The sequence below is a fragment of the Pollicipes pollicipes genome, unplaced genomic scaffold (assembly GCF_011947565.3).
Source record: "Pollicipes pollicipes isolate AB1234 unplaced genomic scaffold, Ppol_2.1 Scaffold_2555;HRSCAF=2994_pilon_pilon_pilon, whole genome shotgun sequence".
Classification (NCBI taxonomy): Eukaryota; Metazoa; Arthropoda; class Thecostraca; order Pollicipedomorpha; family Pollicipedidae; genus Pollicipes; species Pollicipes pollicipes.
The window spans coordinates 41,359,460-41,381,867 of record NW_023596136.1 but is presented as its reverse complement, the minus strand read 5'-3'; the positions used below and the strand labels follow the sequence as shown (position 1 = coordinate 41,381,867).

Here is a 22,408-nt window from a genome sequence, read left to right as displayed (position 1 = left end):
GGCTTTGGAACTGCGTACAGAAAAGCATTTTTGAGCATATAGTTACGGAGCTATATCGAATTGAGGTGCACACTAAAATTAATTTCAAAATACAATCCAGACACCAAAAATTCACCTATGGGTGTCTTAACTGTCATGCTGAACATTGTCATTGTCTTGACAGTGTCATTGTCGTTGTCATAAACATTGTCTTGCTGATGCGCTCATTCAATATTTTGTATAAGCTGTACGAAATGGGCAGCGTTATTTATTTTTAGTTTATTGAAGACATTTAGTTGTGTTGCGTTATTATTCCAGAAAGCATTAATAGGGGCTAAATAATTGTTCTGTAAGATACAAATTACAAATTTTGAGCAATTCGAAGATCACCACGAACTGCTCACACCTTCCACAGAGCCCCATTAGGGAGACGCACAGCCGTTGCTTTGCCACGGCGAAACCTGACCGTCACCCAACCTTCACGCACCCTACGAATCCCTCCAGCCACTCCGTCACAGCCACTGGCATACCAGGGCACGATGGGAATGCAAGTGTCGGCATTAACTTGCGATAATTGTGCCGGGTGCCTTCGAGCGCACTTTGTTTATCACTGTTTACCAATTATCTATGGAACAGCGATAAGTATATTGCTAATCTGGGAGTGTGTGCCTTATCTGGTAATTGGAGCATTTATTTATGCATGAGCTAATTTGCAGGAGGAAGTACCGTAGCGTGGACAGTATAGAATATACCAGATGTACCTGGGTTAGTTACAATCTTCAAACTTGGATTTTATATTACCGCAGATGAATTCATCGGTGAGACGCATTTTTTCTGACCCCCATGTTGATGCTTTTTTTCCGTGGTCAAAATAATTCCCAAAGAACTCCCCCCGACTGGCACCAATTCCTGCATGACTGATGCTCTTGTGGCGCGTTATCTAGTGAATATTTGCGTTAGAGTCACATTCACCACGAAATCAAGACTCATCACAAATTTCGGTGAATCAGGTTTTTCGGAACCCTCGCTTTCCACGTGGCTCAGAATCCTATTTGATATTATTCATACAATCTGAATCAATTTCATTACACATAGCAGCCAGTGAGAAATGCATGACTGCATACCTGGCGACTAGTGGGAGCTAAGTTGTATGCTTAAAACTAATCACAACAGCTAATGTGCCATGCCGACAATTTTGTAGCTTTGCGAAGCATTTCAGGGATCGCAGCTGCCAAACCTTTCATGGCTATTTAGTGCGGGCTAAACTTTATTTGTACCGCAAATAAACAGTAAACGTATGCACGTTGATCGTTTCAGAGAAACACCAGACGTGTATACGTCCAGGGGCGAGGTATTTCCCTCACATACACGCACAGAGTCGACTAAGTGTGACGAATGAATCACGATGACACTGTTTCCAGTTGTTTTGAAACGTGTGCTTATGGTATGTTGTATTGTCGGCGTTTATTTTTATTCGAATCTCGTTGGTTCGACTACTGATACTGGCGCAATTTTGCTTGATTCAGAACCAGAGACAAAATATGTCATATTAATTTGCTTGAACTTGCACTTGATCTAAACCACTATTCAGCCAGCACAATTGATTCGAATCATAACTTGGCGTGGCTGCATCGATCTGTTCCGCATTCACGACTAATTTGTAATTAAATGTCTGTGTGTCTTCTCTCTGCTTGTTATGTGCAGAAGGGGGGGGGGGGGGGGGGGGGTGGGGACTCCGTCACTAAGTCCTGCGTCCCACTTCGGCAGCGCTACTTCCATCCAGCAGAACAACCACCGCAACGTGTCGCTACTCCTGGACAACCTCCTCAGCGGCTACGACAACAGTCTGCGGCCCAACTTTGGAGGCGAGTCTCCCCGGTGGTCCCGATAGCCGCAGCAACAGATTTCGGCCCCAGCTCCGACCGCTGTTTACAGCATGCCGCCGGCCAGAGCGGGCCGTGTCCGTCTTGTTTCGTTTATCAGCCATCACTGGGGTACAATCTAGGACAGCTTGATGTAGAGGCGGATGGACGAGCGCGGAAAACAACGATCCATTTCTCGGCCAGGGCACTTAACTGAAGCCTTCGTCAATAGGGGAAGCAACGTGTCCACGAAAGATGAAAGGCAGTCTTAGTGATAAATGTTTAGACACGGTTTTCGCATATTGACCAAATCTATCAGCTTGACGCAGTCTATGAGCGCACTTATAGTTGTTGGCACTACTTCCAAATCAGTCATGACAAAGCGCAGCTGTTGATTGGTGACTGAAGTAATCAACGACGCTCTCCTTTCAGGCCCGCCGACCTTGGTTGAGATAGACATCATGGTTAAAAGCATGGGACCCATCTCCGAAATCGATCTGGTAAGGCGGCAAATGACAACTAGTTAGCATATTTTATTGTTTTACCAGGTGCGAGAACCACTCACTCTCAGCGCTGTGTCCGCACTCAGTTGACAATTACCTGGCTGGCAGAAAATTACTTTTTTGACGTAAAACCAGCCTGGAGACGATTCGTCCCCACATTCAGACGGTTGATGCTGAAAAATGAATCATTAGTCCAGACACCTACAGCTGACTTCTTCATATAAGTACCAGCCATTTAGCTCTTGGCTCCCTGACGATATAAGTTTTTAATTTGTGGGTAGCAGCCGATCTCAAATGCTTCACAAGATGATTTAATAACAGTATCAAACAACCGCTGTGATTAACACCGTGCACATGACCATGTGTTCTACTTTGGAGGGAGTGTGCCACCTTTGAGACATATTTCAAAAACATGGCCTGATGATGCCTAAGAACCAGCTATGTCCGCTGTTCAGTAAGTTTTGGTGATACCTCAGAACCAGCTACGTCTGCTCTTCAGTAATTTTTGACGATACCTCAGAACCAGCTATGTCTGCTCTTCAGCAATTTTTGGTGGTACCTCAGAACCAGTTATGTCTCCACCTGAGTAATTTTAAAATCCAAATCACGCAGCGAACCTTTTGTCACAGCACTACACTTTAATATTTGTAGCTTCGGAGTTCAGCCCTAGCCCGCAACAAATAATTGACGACGGCAGAACTTGCGGCGAGCCGTTGTCAGCTGCCATAAACTAGAAGAACCACTTTTGAGCTCCTTTAAACCGCACATCGCAGGCATGCACTCTAAAAAGTGGCACATCTACTGGGATGAATAATATCAGTAGAAATGAACGTCTATTATTGGTACATCGGGCGGCATTTACATAAGCCAATAGCAGAGCATTTGTGGAAGTTCCAACCAGTGCGTCGCTATAGTCATGCGTGATGCGTTTGTTTGCCAAATCCAAAGTGCGCTTTTAAAAAAGCGACTGTGCTAAACGCCTTAGACTGAAAATCAAGTCATAGAAGTGAACTTTCAAAGTGGTGACCAGGGATTTCAATGGAATGTCTACAGTCGGAGCAGCTACGTCAGATATACATTTTGAGTTTCTCAGAAGTTTTCGGTAAAATCGGTGTTGTCGATCAAATGGGACGCGCCTAAATGCAACAATATGTGAAAAGTATGAAACAATGGCTTACTTCCCATAAAATGCTGAGTTTCCACAATATATTCTAATGATCATCCTATGCTCCCGTTTAACTAGTATCCCCGGGCGCCTTATAGGTCATCATTTTTACACAATAAACGTGGCGCATTTCTAAAAATGGCAGTTTCGTGAGACACATAGGCACATTTGATCTGCAAACTTAACTAACTTTGACACGCTCCCGGGTAGCCGGTTGAATGCCCTTCGCTCGGTTGAGCGTCAATTTGCCCCCCTCCCCCGAGATCCCAGCACCTAAGAGAACTGGAAACACCAGGTTCGCAGGATGTGTTGGCCTGTATGTGAACCCACTTGTGTCAACATTTGGGTTCATAGGCCATGACCGTCTTCAGATAAGGTCAGACAGAGTCAAACTATAGATTGGTTTCCAAAGTGCTCGCAGAACCTAGATGCCTGTTAAAGATCAGTGGCCTTGGTTGACCGTTCGCGGGTCTTGGTGACCAAGCTCATAAGAGAATGCCCTGAGTTTTGCATTTGAATAAGCGTCAGAGGTTACGCCAGACAGTATGCTCCTAAAAACAAAATGTTGAACTGTGACATTTTAGGTCGGTGACCTATTCTCCTATTCTGGCCTTTAAGAGGTCCATGGGAAATGTATAATACGTTTCCTGTCATCAATAAATTGGAAATGAACGCCAGAAACTAATCCATACAGCAAGGTCGAAAGTGATAAAACAGGTTGGTTTTTACCTTGGTCTGACCTTCATACCTGACCCTGGGTCAATAAAATGTATTGATCCAGTTGTTGTGATGTCTAAGAGACTACCTTAGAGATGTTTGCTTTCGTCTAACACTCCCTTTTGCATGAGATCGAACGATTTCCTAGAAACTGTTGTCGCTAAATCCATAACGTGAATTTGACCTGCCGTATGTCAACGACCTTGGAATGTAAATCTAAATTTTTCGTTTCAAACGATCCGCTATTCAATTGCCTGTAGCTTTAAAAATTTGGCGTGACTGCGCCGCGCCGTTCGGAAACCATTCTGGAAAACCTTCGAGGGGCCAACTTGGCCCCCCCCCCCACCCCCACCCGGGCGCGTGCTAGCAACTCAAAGCCTTCCGTCTAACCACAAATTCGTGCTCGGCAGTAACAGCATGAAGTTTGAAGGCAGCGACTGTCGTGTGGGTAAAGTTGAATTATGCGTGCAATGACGTGAACAGCGATGAATCTTTTCATTTTTTTTCATTTAGCGCAAATCGTTTGATCATTTTTGTAAAGAACTTGGCAAGCTACGGCTATAACGTCGAAGCTATTTTCGCTGCGGCTCGCATCACAAAGGCTGGGCAGAGCGTTTGGGCGCCTCGATGGCCCGATGGTTTTTCGCCGAAAGCCCTCTGCCCAAGCCTAATCGAAGATGCTCAGCGCGCTGAAATGCTGAGCACCTCCATTCGCCTTTTACGTCTTTTGTGAACATTTTGACCAAATGTTATGCAAAGGTACTGATTCATGTCAGTCGTGAAGTCAAGAACAAGACCTTTCTCACCGCTTGCAACCTTTTTAAGGGGTGATCCGGCTCTTCTAAATCCTGCAGGAATACTAGAAAATAGCAAAACTCACCATTCTCGTATTTTGAACATTTTGGAAGAATGTGTATCACTGATTTGAATGCAGATTATTTCCGCCCCTCTTCAGACTTAGTATTCATTTCACCAGTTGTACATCCTGTGGATTCCCAGATATTATGAGTATCAAAACTCCTCACATACGGCACAATCACATTACTAGAACACCCCTGGCCTTGGGTCAGTTGGTCGTCCACCGATGTGGGTGCATGCCATCTCCAACGACTTATTTGCCCAGAGTAAGAAATGTTTCATCCTTCACGGTACAAAGAAACGCTAAATTCAAATTGGCCTTCCGGAACGCGTAAAAATGATGTTCATCTAAATAGGTATTTCCTGGGACGAAGGGCCACATGCGACCAATACATTATACCGTGTACAAGTTTAAATTATCCGATGCTGATCATGTTAGAGGGAGTGTCCCACATTTCTATAGGGGCTTTGAACTGAAATAGTCTGAGCTACACACGTCTGTGAAGATGCAGAGACTTTCGTGGTGAGTATTTCGAGGTCACCTTGTTATTCATGATGTGCGGCTATCAAGTTCAGGAAACAGTGTAATGGTTGAATTGTTTATATCTGGCGTTCGTGAGTACGACTTCCAAATATAACGGCCGTCAATTGGTTCTCCATCAATGTTGTGCAAGGTACGATGGCGTTGTCAAACAATAACTACCGAGGAGCATGTTTACTGAATAGAAAAACAAATGTGTTATCTAGAGCAGATTTTTCACTCATAAGTATATCAATAGTTACCAGTGAGCTTGTTTCATCATACATGGTACTTGCTTCAATATTTTCAAATGTGAAACTTCCTCTTAAAATGGAACGAAAGGGAACATTCCCTACTCCACCATTACAACAACTCCGTTCCACCGCGGGGGGGGGGGCGCCCAGGCTCAGAGCAGCAGACGCCAACAGATGTGTCAAGGTCAACCCCGTCTGGCGCCGGCTTTGGCTCTGACGCGCCTCTTTCCGCTGCCGTTCGAGCGGCTCACGGTCCCGAAGCCAGAGCCGAAGCGGGCACCAGCACCGGACGGGGGTTGGTGGCTGGGCCGTGTCGGCCGCTGAGGTCAAGGCGGGCTTGGCACGCTGACACCGGGTCACGGGTGCTGAGCGGCCGACAAAGACGCCACCTCAGCGTGCCAGGGCCACACGGTTGGCAAACGGGGAAACACGTCAGCGCCTGGGCTGCGCCAAGTCTGGCACCCGACGAGCCGCTGCCGGCACCTCTGTCAGCTGCTCATCCCCCTGCCCCACCGAAAGAGCGACCTGTGTGAGGACCGCCACGTCTGGCGTGAGCAGACCAAACCACCGGCCACCTAAACGTCCCCGGCTTTGTCAGGCCCCCTCTTCCCGGTGAGCTGGAGGGCGCGTGACCGATGACCCGTCGGGCGCGGACAGAGCGGAGCCTCGTCGGCGGCCGCTCTCATCAGGACCCCGTCGGCGGGGCGGCGATAACACCTCACCGCGCAATGCCCGCCGGCGCCCGGCGCGGTGCGAGCCGCCATCGCGGCCGCCGGCCAGTGATTGTTCGTGGCCCTTGCCGTGTGAGGCGCCTGTTCCATGGCTTCGCCGTGCGAGCGGCCGCACACCAACGCCGTGCGGGAACGGTAATCACGGCAACGGGGCGGGGGGGGGGGGAGGGGGCGCCGTCGGCGCGGCCGCCGTGGGGCCGAGGCTCGTCGGCAGGGGCGGACGGACGGACGGCGGCACGGCGTGGGGAAGGGGGAGCAGGACGGGCCTGAGGCACACCTGGAGGAGGGAGAAGGGAAGGCGTGAATGCTTTGACTATGTTTTTGCCATGCCGTCCTCAGATCTCGCAGGGATCTAGTTCCTTTTCGGTCCAACGCACAAGATGCATAGGAATTTGTTGCAGTGCGGAATTACCGGCATCGGCTATTTAAGCGGCTTAGTAGTCTCAATAGTCCTGTGTTCAGATCTGATAAAGAGTCCATCTATATGGTAAATTATAATCAGCTTAGGCTTCACTTTTAAAAAATGAAGCCAGAAAAAAAATATGATCAGCCCTCCTCTAGCAACTTTGCTGAACTCCACTCCACCTTTCGTTAACAGGGCTCAGTCCGCGCACGTAGCCGAGGGGAGAGGGAGAGGCATGGGGACATGTCCATCCCCGGTCAATGAGACATACACCAGGTGGTTCGTGACTTGGCAGAAGTTTGATCCAAATCTGTAGGAATTCTGAAAACATTTTACATGTGCGGTGAGGAAATTCTGGCTACTTGTTTGGTTTGGTCTACACTATGTGTTATTCCCGAACCTTTGTTGACGTCTTGTTTTATCGCAGTTGTTCTTTCGATGACATTCTGAAGCACCTACAGATCTACGAACCACAAGCTACAGAGGCGAGTTGATGGTGCCAGCATTCATGCCTGACGTGAAAAAAAAAATGGAATCGGCGATGACATGCGTCGTAAGCAGCATTTTCCCAAAAGAGAAAATACAGATAGTTAAGAGTTGATGTGCCACAGAGGTTAGAAGTCACTAGAGTGATGGCAAAAAGTACCCCGACGAAAACGGGGAAAATTTCGGGATCGAATGCCAGCATTCCTAGAAGTGTTATGCATGATGGTAAGTGTTCATAACAACATTAAGCTAACATTTTTGCTATCGCGGAAATTGTGTTGCGGAGGGCAAACGGACATAACATCGAGGCTCCTTCACCAATTGCTTGTACATGAAAGGCAATTGCCTTTCCGTGCTTTAACGACAGTTTTCGGGTGACACACCGCGAGACAGCACTGGTCCGTCCTTGCCAACATGAAGTTCATCTCGCCAGTCGGCTTGAAGTGGCGCTGCCTCCCACGGATAATCTCCCACAGGAGGCGAAACAGTGGCCCAGCTCCCCACCAGACCAACAAAGAAGCCGTGCAACTACGTTGCCTCTCGAAAATGACACGGGATAGGCTCTTGTCACATTTGATAGGAGCTCGGCATCAAGCGTCGCCCACGTCAGTTGCTACTGAAGTATTGAACTGGTATGGCCGCGTGAAAACGAGTAAACAACAGCTCCACCTACATCTTCTCACAAAACGACTGCGCTCCCGCCGAGCTGAAGCTGGACAACGCTGACGTGCGCCTGACAGACTCTTGTCTGGCAAATTGCCTGCTACTCCTTCTCAGTGGCCGCTAACGGCGACGAAATGTGCGACTGAGAGGCCCTGGTAACACCGTCTTAGGTCCTCTTCGACCAGACCACGTTCTCTGTTTGGTGAGGCGATGCCCAAATTTAACTCAATCTGTCAAACCAACCGTTCACGCAACAACATCTGCATTATGCATCTGAAGCGTTGCGGCCTCGGTCAGGGGCGCGCCCAGTTCCGAGAACATGGGAGGGACGCACATCTGCCTTTGACTTAGTTCCGTTCATGTTTATCGTCGTGACTCAGCGTAACCTGAATCAAAGCGGGTCTCGATTAATTCGCCGTCACTCGAAGATCGAAGCGGACGAGGCGGTGGGATGTCTGCAGCATTCGAGCATGTCCACCGCCCCTGGCCGGATTGGTATTTTGCCACAATGGCGGAAAATTATCCATGATTAGCGGACGTCCACCACCCGTGGGGGTGGGACACGTGACCTGCTTTCCTGACCGAGTCTTGCGTGTGCAGTTCGCCAGATGAAACAGAAAATTGACCCAGGGATGCGGCGACGGTCCCGCCCGAGCGTTCCGGCCGTGTGCGGAAACGGCGCAATCATTTCGCGTGATTAACAACTCTCGGAAAACTGCAGCTTCAGGGAGCTGAAGCCAGCTCGTAAGCTGCGGCAGTCAAAACGTCCCGTGTTTCTGTCCTGCACAAATCACCATATCGCCGTCTGCCGCAGCAGTTGAGCAGGTTACCTGCCTTCGCAGTCCCCTCCGAAGCGAACGAGAATCCCAACCTTTGAAACCTATCCGTCCGTAAAGTTTGGAAACAAGGGTGGTTGCAAAGAAGCTGGATAAGAGATGCGTCCTTGCCGATATTCATGAAATATTTAAGTCTGACGTCACACCCATTGCGTTTCACAGAAAGATAAGTCCGAATGCTCCCTATTCCCTCCATTCCATCCCAACCCTATCCCCTCCTACCTTGTGTCAGCCGCCGGCGCCGTCTCCGTATGGGCGCGCTGTCATACGAAATCATTTATGATACACGCGAATGCCACTGCACCGGCTGTGACCGCAATTCACGCACTTTTACAACGGAGATACAGTAATGATGGCCAAATCTGTCGTCATTGAATTTGTGTTCAGGCTCGTATGCGGGATTCTGCAGTTGGGTTGCAATTCAACTTTCTCACGAAAATACCGTTTATTGTGCTGCAGGCTTGGAGAATAGCTTGCATGACTTAAACAATATAGCATGTTCTCAGTGTTATTAGTGTTACGCATCTGCCTCAAATTTATTATTGTGATTATTTATTCACGCTCATGTTAACGCGTGGGATAACTTTGATAGTCGGGTGGGGTCGAACTATTGGGGATCACTACTTGAATACCATCCTGCTTGTTTGGGATCTTCTTTTCTGAATCGGTGTGTCCTCTCAACGTAACCGATGCGATCCGGCGTAAAATATATGAATGGGATGAGAGCTCGATACAAGCACTCATTTCTTACCGTAATAGTGCATGTTGGCTCCCACCGAAGTTTGGTGGCTTTGAAATGTCCGAAGTTGACAGCTCTTGGACGGGATCGCAGAGTAGGAGCGTCTTAAAATGTTTGTGTGATTGGGGAGGGGGAGCAATGCTGATTTGAAGTAGCTTTTTCCATCACCTTAATCTAGGGTTCACCCGAACATTCTCAGGGGGAGGTATAGCCCCTTCCCCTGTTCTTCACCCGTGACGGAGATCGTGCCATTTGACGCTTGTGAAACGGCCCCTGAACGCACCCGTCGAAGGGCGTCCGTCAGTGCCGCTGGCGGCGGGCCAGCTGGCTCTGAGCAGCCTGTTTTCTACTGCCAGTCCATAACACGGCCGGCCGTTGCCCGGGTGACCCGGGACCGTTCCTGTGCCGGTGCAGCGGTCAGAGGGTCACTCCGTCACCTTGTGATGAAGTCTACTCTCCTGCCACGCGTTGGGTAACGCCGGGCGCAGGGCCGCAAGTGGTGACGTAGCTTCGTGCTGGATATGTTAGACTACCTACTGTGAATGGCGACCAAACTCCTGCGAAGTCGCCTGGTATGTAGTATAAACTTCTTGGCTCAGGGGCGGGACATGGCCCCGTGACTCCCTTGATTGCATCCCTGGCGGCAGCATGCCTCAAAGTGCTCGCCCTGAGTTAGATTCAGGGACATGGACGGCTCTGGGTGTGTGATGAGGTGTTATGTGACCTCGAACACCCGAGGTCAAACATTCCCCGACGGAAACCTGCGTTTGTATCACATGTAGAGTGTCCCGCATGAGTTCGCAGGGCTTAGCACAGTCTGACTTCGTACAGCAAGTGCTAACGTCAAGCAGCCCCGCTGACATTGTAAAGAAGCTCCAGGCGCGTTTGTGTTTAGTGCTAGACGCCTGCCACTGTGAAACATTATCTTGCACAGGGCTGGTGGAAGACACCGTCACCGAGGTAGACCGAGTACTGAATGGTACCGCCTTCCACAGCACTGTCTTTCGGTGGCGCAAAATTGTTTCTCCCTTTCCAAGACAGACATGCCTGAGGAGCCGCCTGTCATTGTGATGGTCTCCCTCAACCATTCACCAACATAGTGTTTTCAAAAATATTATGTGAATGGCTTTCCTGTAGCTGTCCATGCTGACTAAGCCCTTACGCCCCATGCTATGCTGTGCATCTCTCGTGCACGAAAAACTAGTGCAAGAAAAGTCGGCAATAGGTCCTGCCGTACTCCTGCTATCAGGAAAGACTCAGCCACCGCCGGCCAGCTGTGTTCGGAGCTCACGGCAGACAAGCATAGAGTACAGTACCGTATCATCTTTCACCACTTTATGAGTTCGCACCTAAGGAGCAAGGGGCATGGTTTCCCCAAATGAGATGGCGGGCTGGACTGAGCAAAATGACGAAACCTCCTCCCAAAAGACGCCAACAAACGGGTTTCTCCCTGGATTTGAACGAATTTTTACCCAATGCAGGGAGGGGGGAACTGGAGACAGAATGGGAGGTGGGAGTGGGCTGAAACCTTTAACTGAATAGGAATCTTCACCTCTGCTTTAGAATGTATGCGTGAATCTCTTCAGCAGTAGCATGTGTCCACTTCATGAACATTTTATACTGCAAGATCATCTTTCGTCAAATGCTCGGCAAATTGAACACTGAACCTTGAGCCTCGTGACCGGCGCAGCGCCACCGATCTGCACTGTAAACTCCTGAGCCACGTGGCCGGCGCGACGCCACTGATCTGCATCATAAACCCTTGAGCCACGTGGCCGGCGCGGCGCCACCGATCTGCACTGTAAACTCCTGGGCCACGTGGCTGGCGCGGCGCCACTGATCTGCACCATAAACCCCTGAGCCACGTGGCCGGCGCGGCGCCACCGATCTGCACTGTAAACTCCTGAGCCACGTGGCTGGCGCGGCGCCACCGATCTGCACCATAAACCCCTGAGCCACGTGGCCGGCGCGACGCCACCGATCTGCACTGTAAACTCCTGGGCCACGTGGCCGGCGCGGCGCCACCTATATGCAATGTACTTGCGTCTGCCTTGAATAGTCCCAACAGCGGTCCGGTGTTCTGAGTGGCAGTTGCTGGCTACGCGATGACTTGAGATGCACTCCCCGGCATGTGGTGGGAGATGTTGCGCCATGTGGGGGGATGGGGGAGGTGGACATGAGCGCAGAACCGCTGGCCTGTCGCCAGGAGTGGCACAGCAGGGGGGGGGGGGGTATGGGTAGGAGTATCTTTTGCCCCTTCAAAATTTGTAGGAGGTCCCTTTTTAGCAAACTAAATGCATCCTAGCTACCCATGTATCCCAAACTTTAGAGCAACGACGTCCATCATAACTGAGCTAGATGTAATGACCGGCTCAGCAGACCTTTCCTATCATCAAGATACTATTTTATTGACCATAAGGGTACATCTAAAAACATGCAGCCAGTTTCTCACAGCAAGTGTACAATTTTAGGTACAATTTTAGTAAGTAAATTTTTACGCCAAGGTATTAATGTGTACTTTCTGTTTTATAACCTACACATTAAGACAGCTTTTCCAAGCCACCGTGTGACCTTAAACGTAGTTCGTGCATTAGGTCGTGGCGTAGAGTTGTGTGCCCCGTTCCTAGAACATCGACGACCAAGCTTAACATGATGCTGACAGCCATGGACCCATGTCTCATGTTTTGAGCATGTGTTCCGTTAACCCGAACTGCCATCGATCAAGACAAAACAATAAACAGGGTTTCACTTGTTTGGCTCGTCATCAAGCCAGCTCCATTACCTCACGGATTTGACGATGATTATCTCCAGCTACAATTATGACGCCTTGGTTGAAAAGCAGCGCTTATCAGGATATGAAATCAAAGGAGCAGGTGCCGATAGTGCAGTTGTTACCGTGTCTGGGGACGGGGTTCGGCTAGCCGCGATGCCCGCATTTCCGCCTGCTGCGCCCTAAAGCCCCAATGACAACAATGAACCAAGGAAGAGTACGGTTGGCAATTTGTGTTATACCATTCCCGTCAACTCGCCCATGGTGATGTGCACATACCTCTCAGCAACACCTTTTAGTTGCGTTGACCGCTACGAGTTTTTTTGCCATCGACGTGCTGTGTTTGTACTGCCCACGTACTGCGCGATAAACAAAGCGACGTATGGTGCTGATGTGAGTGACCTTGTGCAGATTCATGCAGAGCTAGGGGCTGATTTGGTGGCAATGTTGTCCACACATGGAGCTTTTGCTTTTCACAGCCACTGTAGACAAGACAATGCAAATAGTAAGTACGTAATGTCTGCGCTTTCTAGGCATATGTTGGGACATTCAGGGCGGGATGGTCAGACCTCAGTTTTCAGAGGCGAAGGGAGCATGTGAAATACACATAAATCGCCATTGAGCACTGTGTTATGGTGCTTTCACTGAGCACATTGTAAGCATCCGTATATACTGGCCATGGGGAACAGGCTTCTTCTATAAGAGTGATCATTGGAAACCGGTTTCTGTTACAGGTTTTTTATGTGGGCTAGCTGCTGTCTTATGCTATGGTATTGCACAAGCTATATGCAGCTGTGCTATCAAGCTAGAAGTCAACGTCAGAGTAAAATTCGTGTCATGTTAAATTATTTTGTTGACACTTACTGCACACCATTCTGCGGTGAGCCTGAGCAGGCAGCTGCAGGCAATGACACTACCCATGTCTCATTATGAAAATGTCTGGGATGAAACTTGCATGGACATGAATGTATTATAATCATGACAAGCTCTGTGATAATCAATATGCATTTTGCCCATGTGAGATGTATTTTGATGCTTTTGGCAAGAAAACTTCTTGACGAAGCGGTTTTGCCGTATATTTTGGCCTTGACATGCCTCGCTCAAGGCTTCCTTCCTGCGTGACTGGGCCAGTCAAGATGCCTTGCTCACACTTAAGTTCTGTGCTCTCTTATGCTTTTTGCAGCTGTTGCATGTTGTTCAGGCTTGCCGCTTCAGCAGTTTGTCTCGCAATGAGTAATAATCCTAAGGTTATAATAATATTATAACAAACATTATATTCTACGAGACAAATGCTTGCGTTGATTGCGTTGCTAGAAACATCAAGGACTTATCAAAATTAAGCTCTGCCGTATATTAGTTCTTGGCTTTGAGAAACTCATGCAGGATTGTTTGGATACATTTGTGTCTTAGATTCTATATTTTCTGTGTATTTTTATTGTTGTAGGTTGTGGTTAAAGGTTGTATATTTTTGCTTTGAGAAACTGGATGATACGATTATGCGCCAAAAATTACCATGTATGCCAAAATTCTACGAATGTGTGTTTTGAGAAACTGGCTAATGATGGCTCATACTCTAGACCAGGAGGCTCGGTGTCGTATTGAGGAGGTCAATTTGCTGTTTGGGTCAGAGCCTCACTGTGTATTCAGCAGGGCCCCTTTCTGGAGCATGAGACTGCTTTCGTGCATGAGATGGCCCTGGATTCGAATCAGGATGCCCTCTTTTGGGATAAAGAGGCTTATTGGCTAGATTTGGAGATCCCTTTTGTCAACTGAACGCATCCTGTTCTAGATTAGAGGGTCACTGTATGCATCAGGAGGCCGTTTTCTGGAACATGAGGTTTGTTTTAGCATGATGAAACCCTTGAGTAGATAATTGGAGGGCCCAATTCTGGAATTTTTATTGCCGACACTCATTTGCTTGAGTGTGATGCATGGAGCAGTTTGATAGCGGAACATGTCCCTGGTGCCCCTCCCCTCTGCGTGACTGGGCCAGTCAACGCTGCCCAGGAAGCCCTGTGAGAAGACATCTATTTTGTCCGGGAGCACTGGGAAAATCCTGCCCTCCTCAATTCAAAATCTGTGGCGCCGCCCCTGCTTGTCGCGCGTGTTCACGGTTCCGACCGTGGCGAGCGGCTGCACCCAGGAGTGCATGTAGGCTGTCCCGCACTACTTGGCAGAACGACGGCGCAGTCCAACTACGGCAGTTGGACTTGGCCCTCGCCCTGATCAGGAGGCCGATACCACGCCCATTTGATGAAATCCCGGGGGTCAGCCAAGGCCAGCGAAGCCGATAGGGAGAGGAACGTTCTCCTCAGGCCCGTATTTTTATTTTAGCACCGTCGATGACTCTTGATAGAAGATTTAGTCAGAATGTGCACAATACATTACAATTTTACAATACAATTTACAATGCAATTTTACAATACAATTTTTCAGTGCACAATTCATAAATTGTGATCCGTGACATTCAGCAGTTGTATGTGTAAAGCAACAGCAATAGCAGTTGAGTATGTCCGTAAGTGAACCAGTGCAATCCATAAGGGTAGGGCCGAAGTGTGAGTCAAGCAGGCATGCCACTGACGCGGCACGATGCAACCATGCCGCATGCCGCCTGCGTGTGCCGACACCGACATTTATGAAAAGAACCGATGAGCCAATAAGCTGTTCGACCTTAGGCGTTGCGACCAATTAGTTTAAAGAGCTGACGATGATGTTTTGAAGGATTAAATGGCCTTTTGGAAAATCACATCTTAATGCATGGTAAGGAGCTTAGGTAACCTCCATATATACCTGGTTAACGGCAGATTAGCTCAGTTATCTTTTTGAGATGTGCGTGATATTGCACGCATTTAGTGTCTTTTAGGAGAGTGATAGTAAAAACGCGGCTTTGGCATAAGATTGTGCGTGCCCCTGACATCTTTGGTGAGCAAACGTGAGCAACAAATATCGATGCAACATTTCGAGACATACGAGATGACGTATGTATAGATGGTGGGTCCGCTGTAGATGATAACAGCCTCGTATTCCGAGGAATTTTTACGTCCGAATGAAAGCTAGCTTTACGTACTGACTGCACAGAGCACATGAATATCGCTCGGTTGGTGAAGGAAATCTGTGAACTGTGAAACTTCGATTACTTAAGCTTAAATAACTCCTAGTAGCCTAGAACTGTGCATCTCCAATTACTTAAGAAACTCCGATTGCTTAAGTTACCTTCCTGTGCCCGAATTTGAGCAAATGTACCCCATCATGATGTCCAAAACATACAGCACAATGTTTGCTTGTTTCAACGTTAACGATACCACGCATTCTACATATTCACAGGAAGTTGATCCTATGATTTTCCGCCGGTTGTTGTTGTTGTTGATTGGTGTTTTCGGGCGCGTCGACTTCAATGGTTATTTTGCGCCCACGTTTTTCCGCCGGAAACTATGCCGCTTCAAAAGTATTCGGATTTCGTTGACTTCACAGTTTTCCTGCCACTACCACCAATATGTCGAAATTCGTGCCATGAAATGTCATTCAGTCATTAGGATTTATGATTCATGCACAATTACTGTCTTCGATTTCAATTAAAGTCGATCAACCAGACCCTCCCAAAAATTAATGCGCGCGATGTGCACATATATCTACCTACTATGCAAAGCCCTTCATGACGAGCGAAGGAAAGTGATTTAACGATACAATCTTGAAAATAACATGACCGAAATCCGGGAACATTTTTGAGCGGGGGGGGGGAGGGCCATAGTAAAGCTCGGCCACTTCCATGGCGATACCCTGGCCCCGCCATTTCCAGTCCAATCCTGGATGTCATTTCATAAACAGATAATCAATGACGGACTTCTCTAGCTACGAAAGTAGACTCCCATGGCTTAACAACAGCTATTTAACGTGCAGTTAGGCACAATTACTTAAGCATATCTTCTGAAGGGATGATAACTCGATACGAAAGGAAGCATCAGTCTCAAATAATTTCACATAAGTGACTGACTCTGTCACAGATGTAGTTTTCCAGGTGCCATAGCTTCAGCCCACCAACAACAGAACAAGTCAAGCCATTTCTCCCTTTTCAGCCCACCTCATGCATATTTTGCAAAACTACACTCCTGTACTTTGCATACCATTAATCAAATAAATCCCACGTCACAGAGAACATACGCCTCATGCAAGCACGCAATGGCTTATAGGCATCTCTCGTGGATGGAAGTGTACAGGACATGTTCAAACAATAAACACCAACCAATGGCTGGAATGAACTGAAAGCATGGTCCTGCATTGAGACCCCAAAACATATGTGAGAAATCCCCAACAGCATGCCATCCAGTCTTGTGGATATCCTACCTTACCTGCTCTGCAAAATGTAAAACTTTACATGGCATGCCTTCTGCTGACATGCATACGCTGATTTGCTTTTAAGCCAGAAGGAAAGCCAAAGGAAACACCGACCACTAGGCTATCTCAGCGACCCCAGCAAAGTTTCGAAATAAGTGTACAGAAGGACGTGATCGGCGCACAAAGGTTGGCAAAGATGTCGTCAGCTGTTCAAGGAGCTCGAATGCATATCTAAGGATGGCCTTTACGTGGCGTAAGGACAAGCCCGTATTTGCCAGTCACGTTTGAATGGGTCACCAGCTGTCTATGGTTGAGGCATGAGGTCATTTATGACACACTCGTCCTTCCCAAATAGCGCTGTTTACCTTCTGCGTCGGTCGTTTACTTGTCATGCGGCATGATGATGCCATGGTTGATCATCATGTTGCGTACACCCATACAGATGGCATTTGGAGCATAAATGCAGCTCTAAAAAAAGCAGTTTTATGGTTAAAATCTAAGCTCGCTGTTGGTCGTAGTCAAGCGTAATTAGCCATCATTTAGGTACCTACTGCTGTCTACTCAAGTAAGAAGGCAACTATTGCGGTGGCCATTGATCATGGACGATGCTGTTCGGGGTATCATTTCCATGATGTATGAGGCCATCCATTTTTTGCTATGCTTGCTAGGGACGGCGCCATCAGTTTTTGATAGCGGGGCAAGATCACACGACACCAACCACGATGCTGGAATAAAAATGGTTGAGAAATCGTGCGACTCGTAATTGGTGTTTTTTGCAAATGATCCTTGCTAAATAATCGTTTCCTGTGCCTTGTGCCGCTGATTAGAATGCTTTGTCGCATTTTCGAAGCTCCTTCTCAACAGTGCATACAGCGATATGGGCCATGCGAACACGCAATGCATGTCCTGGTCAGTTGCGGTCCCACAATCGGTATGATAGAGCCTCCCTTAATTTCGAAGGAGCTTAATCATTTATTCCCCCTTGGCCCACGACAAGAAGGCGGCTGCCTCCTTGCTCCTGTTGGCGCCGCCCCGGGGTGTCTCCGCAGGGTCGGTCCCCGTAGCTTTTCCGCGACCAGTAACAATAATCCTATAAGCTTGAGAGTAGGGAAAAATAGATGAAAGGGATCATTTTCAGATTCATTGAGCAAAATGCAACGACATGAAGAAACTCAAACCAAAGACATGTTATGTTGTTGCCGCCATGCTAGTAAGTACGGATTACTAGCGGTGAACAAGCGTCTGAGAGGGAGCAATTTGACCCGTACCGAAAGGTATATATATATATATATATATATATATATATATATATATATATATATATAATAGATTTTAAACGACGCGGCGCAGCAGCCCCAAACTTTGCATACTTGTGGGCTATTGAATATTGGATACTTAAGTACAAGAAGATGCCCCATGCAAAGTTGCTGACCCATCGCGGGTCCAAGTCAGACCTTGGCTGTCAGAGAAGGTCCTTTTTTGGAAATGGTGCGATCTGATGCGAGAACGTAGTGCTAAACGAAGCCACACATCTCTGAGATAGTTTCTGAGGCAATTCCATAATTCAATTAGAATTACAACAAAGTTCGTTGACCTAGGGTCAGGTATGAAAGTCAGACCAAGGTCTACAGCAACCTGCATTTTCGCTCAAGAGCTTGCTGTATTTGGTAGTTCCTGGTGATCATTTCGAATTTATTGGCAAGGAGGGCATCACATATCTTCCATGGACATTTTCAGGTTAATCTTCAGGGAACAGTATCTCCGAGAACGCAAATGCAACAAGCACGAAACTTAAGAGCAATACAGGAAAGCTGTTTTTGAGACGACTTTTATGAAAGCGTGGTTTGTTACCTTAGGTCAAAGTCAGGGTCGCCAGATGTCAACAGGAGTCTGATGTCCAAGCCGAGGGAGAACTTTCGCCCAACCGTTTCTCGGCCTGTCCTCAAAATGCTTCACTCCGCTGGCTGGAGAGGATTTCACTTTTTAAATATCACACAGAACAAATGAAATACCAGCGAAGAGAACGCGTCATTTGGAGTAGAATCAGCGATCCCATGGATCCATATTTAGCTTTCAGAGGTCGTTATAAGTGAGACTGGACCAGGGTCGAGTTGTGACAAAAAAAACTGACGGTTTTCTTGTGGAGAATACTAAGGTGATGTTATGATACCTAAAGATGCAGAATCATGTAGCACACAAAAAACTTTTTTTATTAGTGTAATCAAAGTCTGCCCATGTCTCACGAAGTGATAATGGATGCCGTTTGTTTCTAGTTTCACCTCGGAGATGACCACAGCCAGTGTCCTAACCCGCTTGGAACTCATTTGCGCAAGGGGTGTGAAGAAAATGAAGGCAAAATAATTTCGTGGTCGCGTTCTGCAAGTTTTTCACTGAGTTTTGAGAGCTTTGAGGGCGGCAAAGACACTCGCCCCCCTGGGTAAGCCAGGCTGATATTTTTTCTTCATTTTAAATAGAAGCTTAATCAACTGTGCTCGTATGTTCAGCTATGTTCATACTGTAATAATGCAATGAAGACACACTGCATTAGATTGGGTACTGCTGAATTTTACTGAAACCGGAAACTTCTTAAACTCCTCGAATTTGGCGGACAAGGGCCAGTGATATAAATTATGGTGCATATATCATGCAATTTATCTTAAGGGCAAAGAACACTTCCAAATATGCAATGAACAGAAAAAAACAAGCATACAATTTCAGGGCCATATGTATGTGCATTCCAAAGCTATCGTGTAAGGCCAGCTACGAGGGTGGAAAGGACGTAAAGCATGTGCTTGCTATTGGGCCAGAGAGCACGAAAACAACTTATGAAGCTGAAGGCGCAGGAAGCGGTCGCCTGCTTTGAAGAGTTTTGATGAGTTAGAGTGATTTTGACTGAGTCACTGCGGCACTGAGTTGACTTCCACGTGCATGCAAGCCATCATGTTGTTAAGTTTAGTGTCTTGTCACAATGCGCACATTTTCCGCCGCCTATGCGGAGAAATGCGTGGCAGATACTGCGCCGCTAGTCGGTGACAGATGGCGCGAATGAGGCGTTAACTTTTACTGGGACATTTTTTCCAATCCTTTCCAGGCCGATGACCACCTTTTTTTGTTTGCATTATGGGGCCCAAACCACACTCTTTCACATGCATAAAAGAAGACTTTAAAATCGCGTAGACAAATGGTTCTGCATTTATTGCAAATATTCATAATGCCACAACCGATAGTTCTAGTGCTATGATGTTTTCATACACGACACATACGTAGTCTGGAAGGCTTCTGCATCATTTATACATGTAGGTTTATGAGGTTTTCCTTCATCGTAGCGAAAAAAAATCGCCGCCGAACGTAGCCCTCCAAGCACACAACACACAGATGCCGGATGCTGTAACTTATAAACCACTTAACTGAGAGGTCTGAGCAATGTCACAGGCGTCTTCGGCGATACTGAAAACGCCTGTGACGCATTTTAAACAAAATTTGAGAGATGAGGATGTAAAACTGACCCTTCGACCTGTCGACTTGTCGCGGAATGTTCCATCTGGTGTTCGTGAGCACGGTTTCCAGATAAAGCGGCCGTCAATTGGTTCTAAATCAATGCTGTACCTGGTACGATGACGTAATTAAACAATGACGAATCGATGAGCATATATATTCAACAGAGAAGCCATGTTATCTAAAGCAGTCTTTTCTACTTAAGTACACCAAAAGCCATCAGTAAACTTGTTTCATTATATCTGATGCTTGCTTCAATATCTTCAAATGTAAGCATACTCCTTTTAAGAAGGGCAGGACTATGAACTGCACTGAATGATTTTCAGAATAGCTATTTCAGTTCAAAGCCACATTCAAAAGTAAATCACTTCCCTCTAATATTTTATTGAAGTTGGCAAGTTTGTTTCATTGCATTCGATAACAATTTTTTCTTATTGCGTCGAAAATTGGCTAGATAATCTGGCGGAATGGTCTGTGTGGCATGTTTTCTCGTGATTGTTTGCCTTGCACATGGCTAATTCTGCACAACAAAAAAATTTGACGTTCCCCATATATGCTCTTGGTCTTTTGTCGTGAAAGTGTGTGGTTGTTGCAATGCGTGTGTGACCTATTTTTGGGTCATACGGCGGCCTCTTTTCAAGTCATCAGCATGCCTACAAGTCGCAGTTTATTTGATTTTCAGTGATAACGCTGACTGGTTGAGTTGTAAAGTCACCACCGACGCATCTCGCAGCGCGAAGAGCGTGAAGCCTTGCATCCTCCCTGGCAAGATGTCTTGTCTCGCAGCGCACTGACACGCCCTTCTCCTGTGTCGACAGACCTACTCCCTCGACTGCTACTTCCGTCAGACATGGGTAGACCGTCGGCTGGCTTTCAAGGGCGAGAAGCAAGTCCTCTCGCTGAGCATCTCCATGCTGGGAAAGATCTGGAAACCGGACACGTACTTCTACAACGGACGCGAGAGCCAATTACACACCATCACCGTGCCGAATAAGTTCGTGCGGCTCTACCAGGACGGCCGGGTTCTCTACTCTTCCAGGTAGATAGCTTGTTGAGGCGCTCCTGCACTTGTTTTGCGTTTGTTTTCCGCTGCCAGGACGGCACAGTTCTCTGTTTTTCCGGGTGCCCGACTCATCAAGACCCAATCTGCCTTGATCGAGTTAGTCTTTGGAGGTACCGGTTTGTGGCGCAATAATAACATCATCAATATGGTTAACGTTAATCAATACCAACAGGACAATTGCCAGGGCTAGTAATAGATTTGTTTAGCGTCCTCTTCTGTTGTGTGGATTTATCACACACGTGCTATTGGTCACGTTGTGAAATTCAAGTAACGTTAACAACAGTGACAGAGGGTCTGCTTGCGGGGCCTGAAGCAATGTGCGTGGGGTCAATGAATGAACGCATGAAGTTAGCTACTTGTTCATACTTTGAGTAAAGGTGAATCGCTGTAGTGATGCATGCAAAGAACTGACTCGTTTTGGTTAGAAGGGTTTGCATCTTCTCCCCTACTGACGTTCATAGGCCCCTCGTCTTCCAAAAATGCCAAGCACTGTGCTGAATTTGTCATCCAATCCGTGTTATCAAATCATCCGTCCGGTGACGGCACGGAGTGACGTGAATCAACAAGTTAGGCCTCCTTGTCGCCAAGCCGCCATTACCACCAAGCTTCTCTGTCGGTGGGGGAGGGGGGGGGGGGGCTGAATGGGCGCCCGATGGCCGGCCGAGCCGAAAACCGATGATTCGCCTCGAGCGAGCAACTCGATTTGCCGCCAGCCGCGCCGTCCGCCGCGCCCGCGCCGCCTCAGCCCCGCCGGCGCCCGCCGATTCAATTTTTCCCGGCGTCCTGGGAGTGATGACGTCACGAAGGCATGCTGACGCGGCCGCGGCCGTGGCCGGCCCCCACGGACATCCCGCGGGCGCGATCAGGCCCCTCTGTAGCGGCGCCCGGCGGTCATCAGCGCGCTGCTGACATCGGCGGCAGGGACGGCCGGCCTCTGCGGGGATGCGCTGCGGCCTGGTCGGATGGTTATAGGTGCAGCATGCGGCATGGCAGATGTGGGACGATGGCCGCACGATCTTCCGTGGAAATGCC

The 22,408-nt window shown here is 47.9% G+C and overlaps 1 protein-coding gene across 1 annotated transcript in view; it reads left to right on the top strand.

Moving 5' to 3' along the window:
* Positions 1-22,408, top strand: part of LOC119101342 (gamma-aminobutyric acid receptor alpha-like) — a 52,866-nt gene that overhangs the window by 22,253 nt on the left and 8,205 nt on the right. The window contains exons 3-5 of the mRNA XM_037224661.1: positions 1,747-1,844; positions 2,274-2,341; positions 21,132-21,352. Coding sequence (XP_037080556.1) covers positions 1,747-1,844; positions 2,274-2,341; positions 21,132-21,352 — 387 coding nt within the window. The remainder of the gene's footprint in view (positions 1-1,746; positions 1,845-2,273; positions 2,342-21,131; positions 21,353-22,408) is intronic.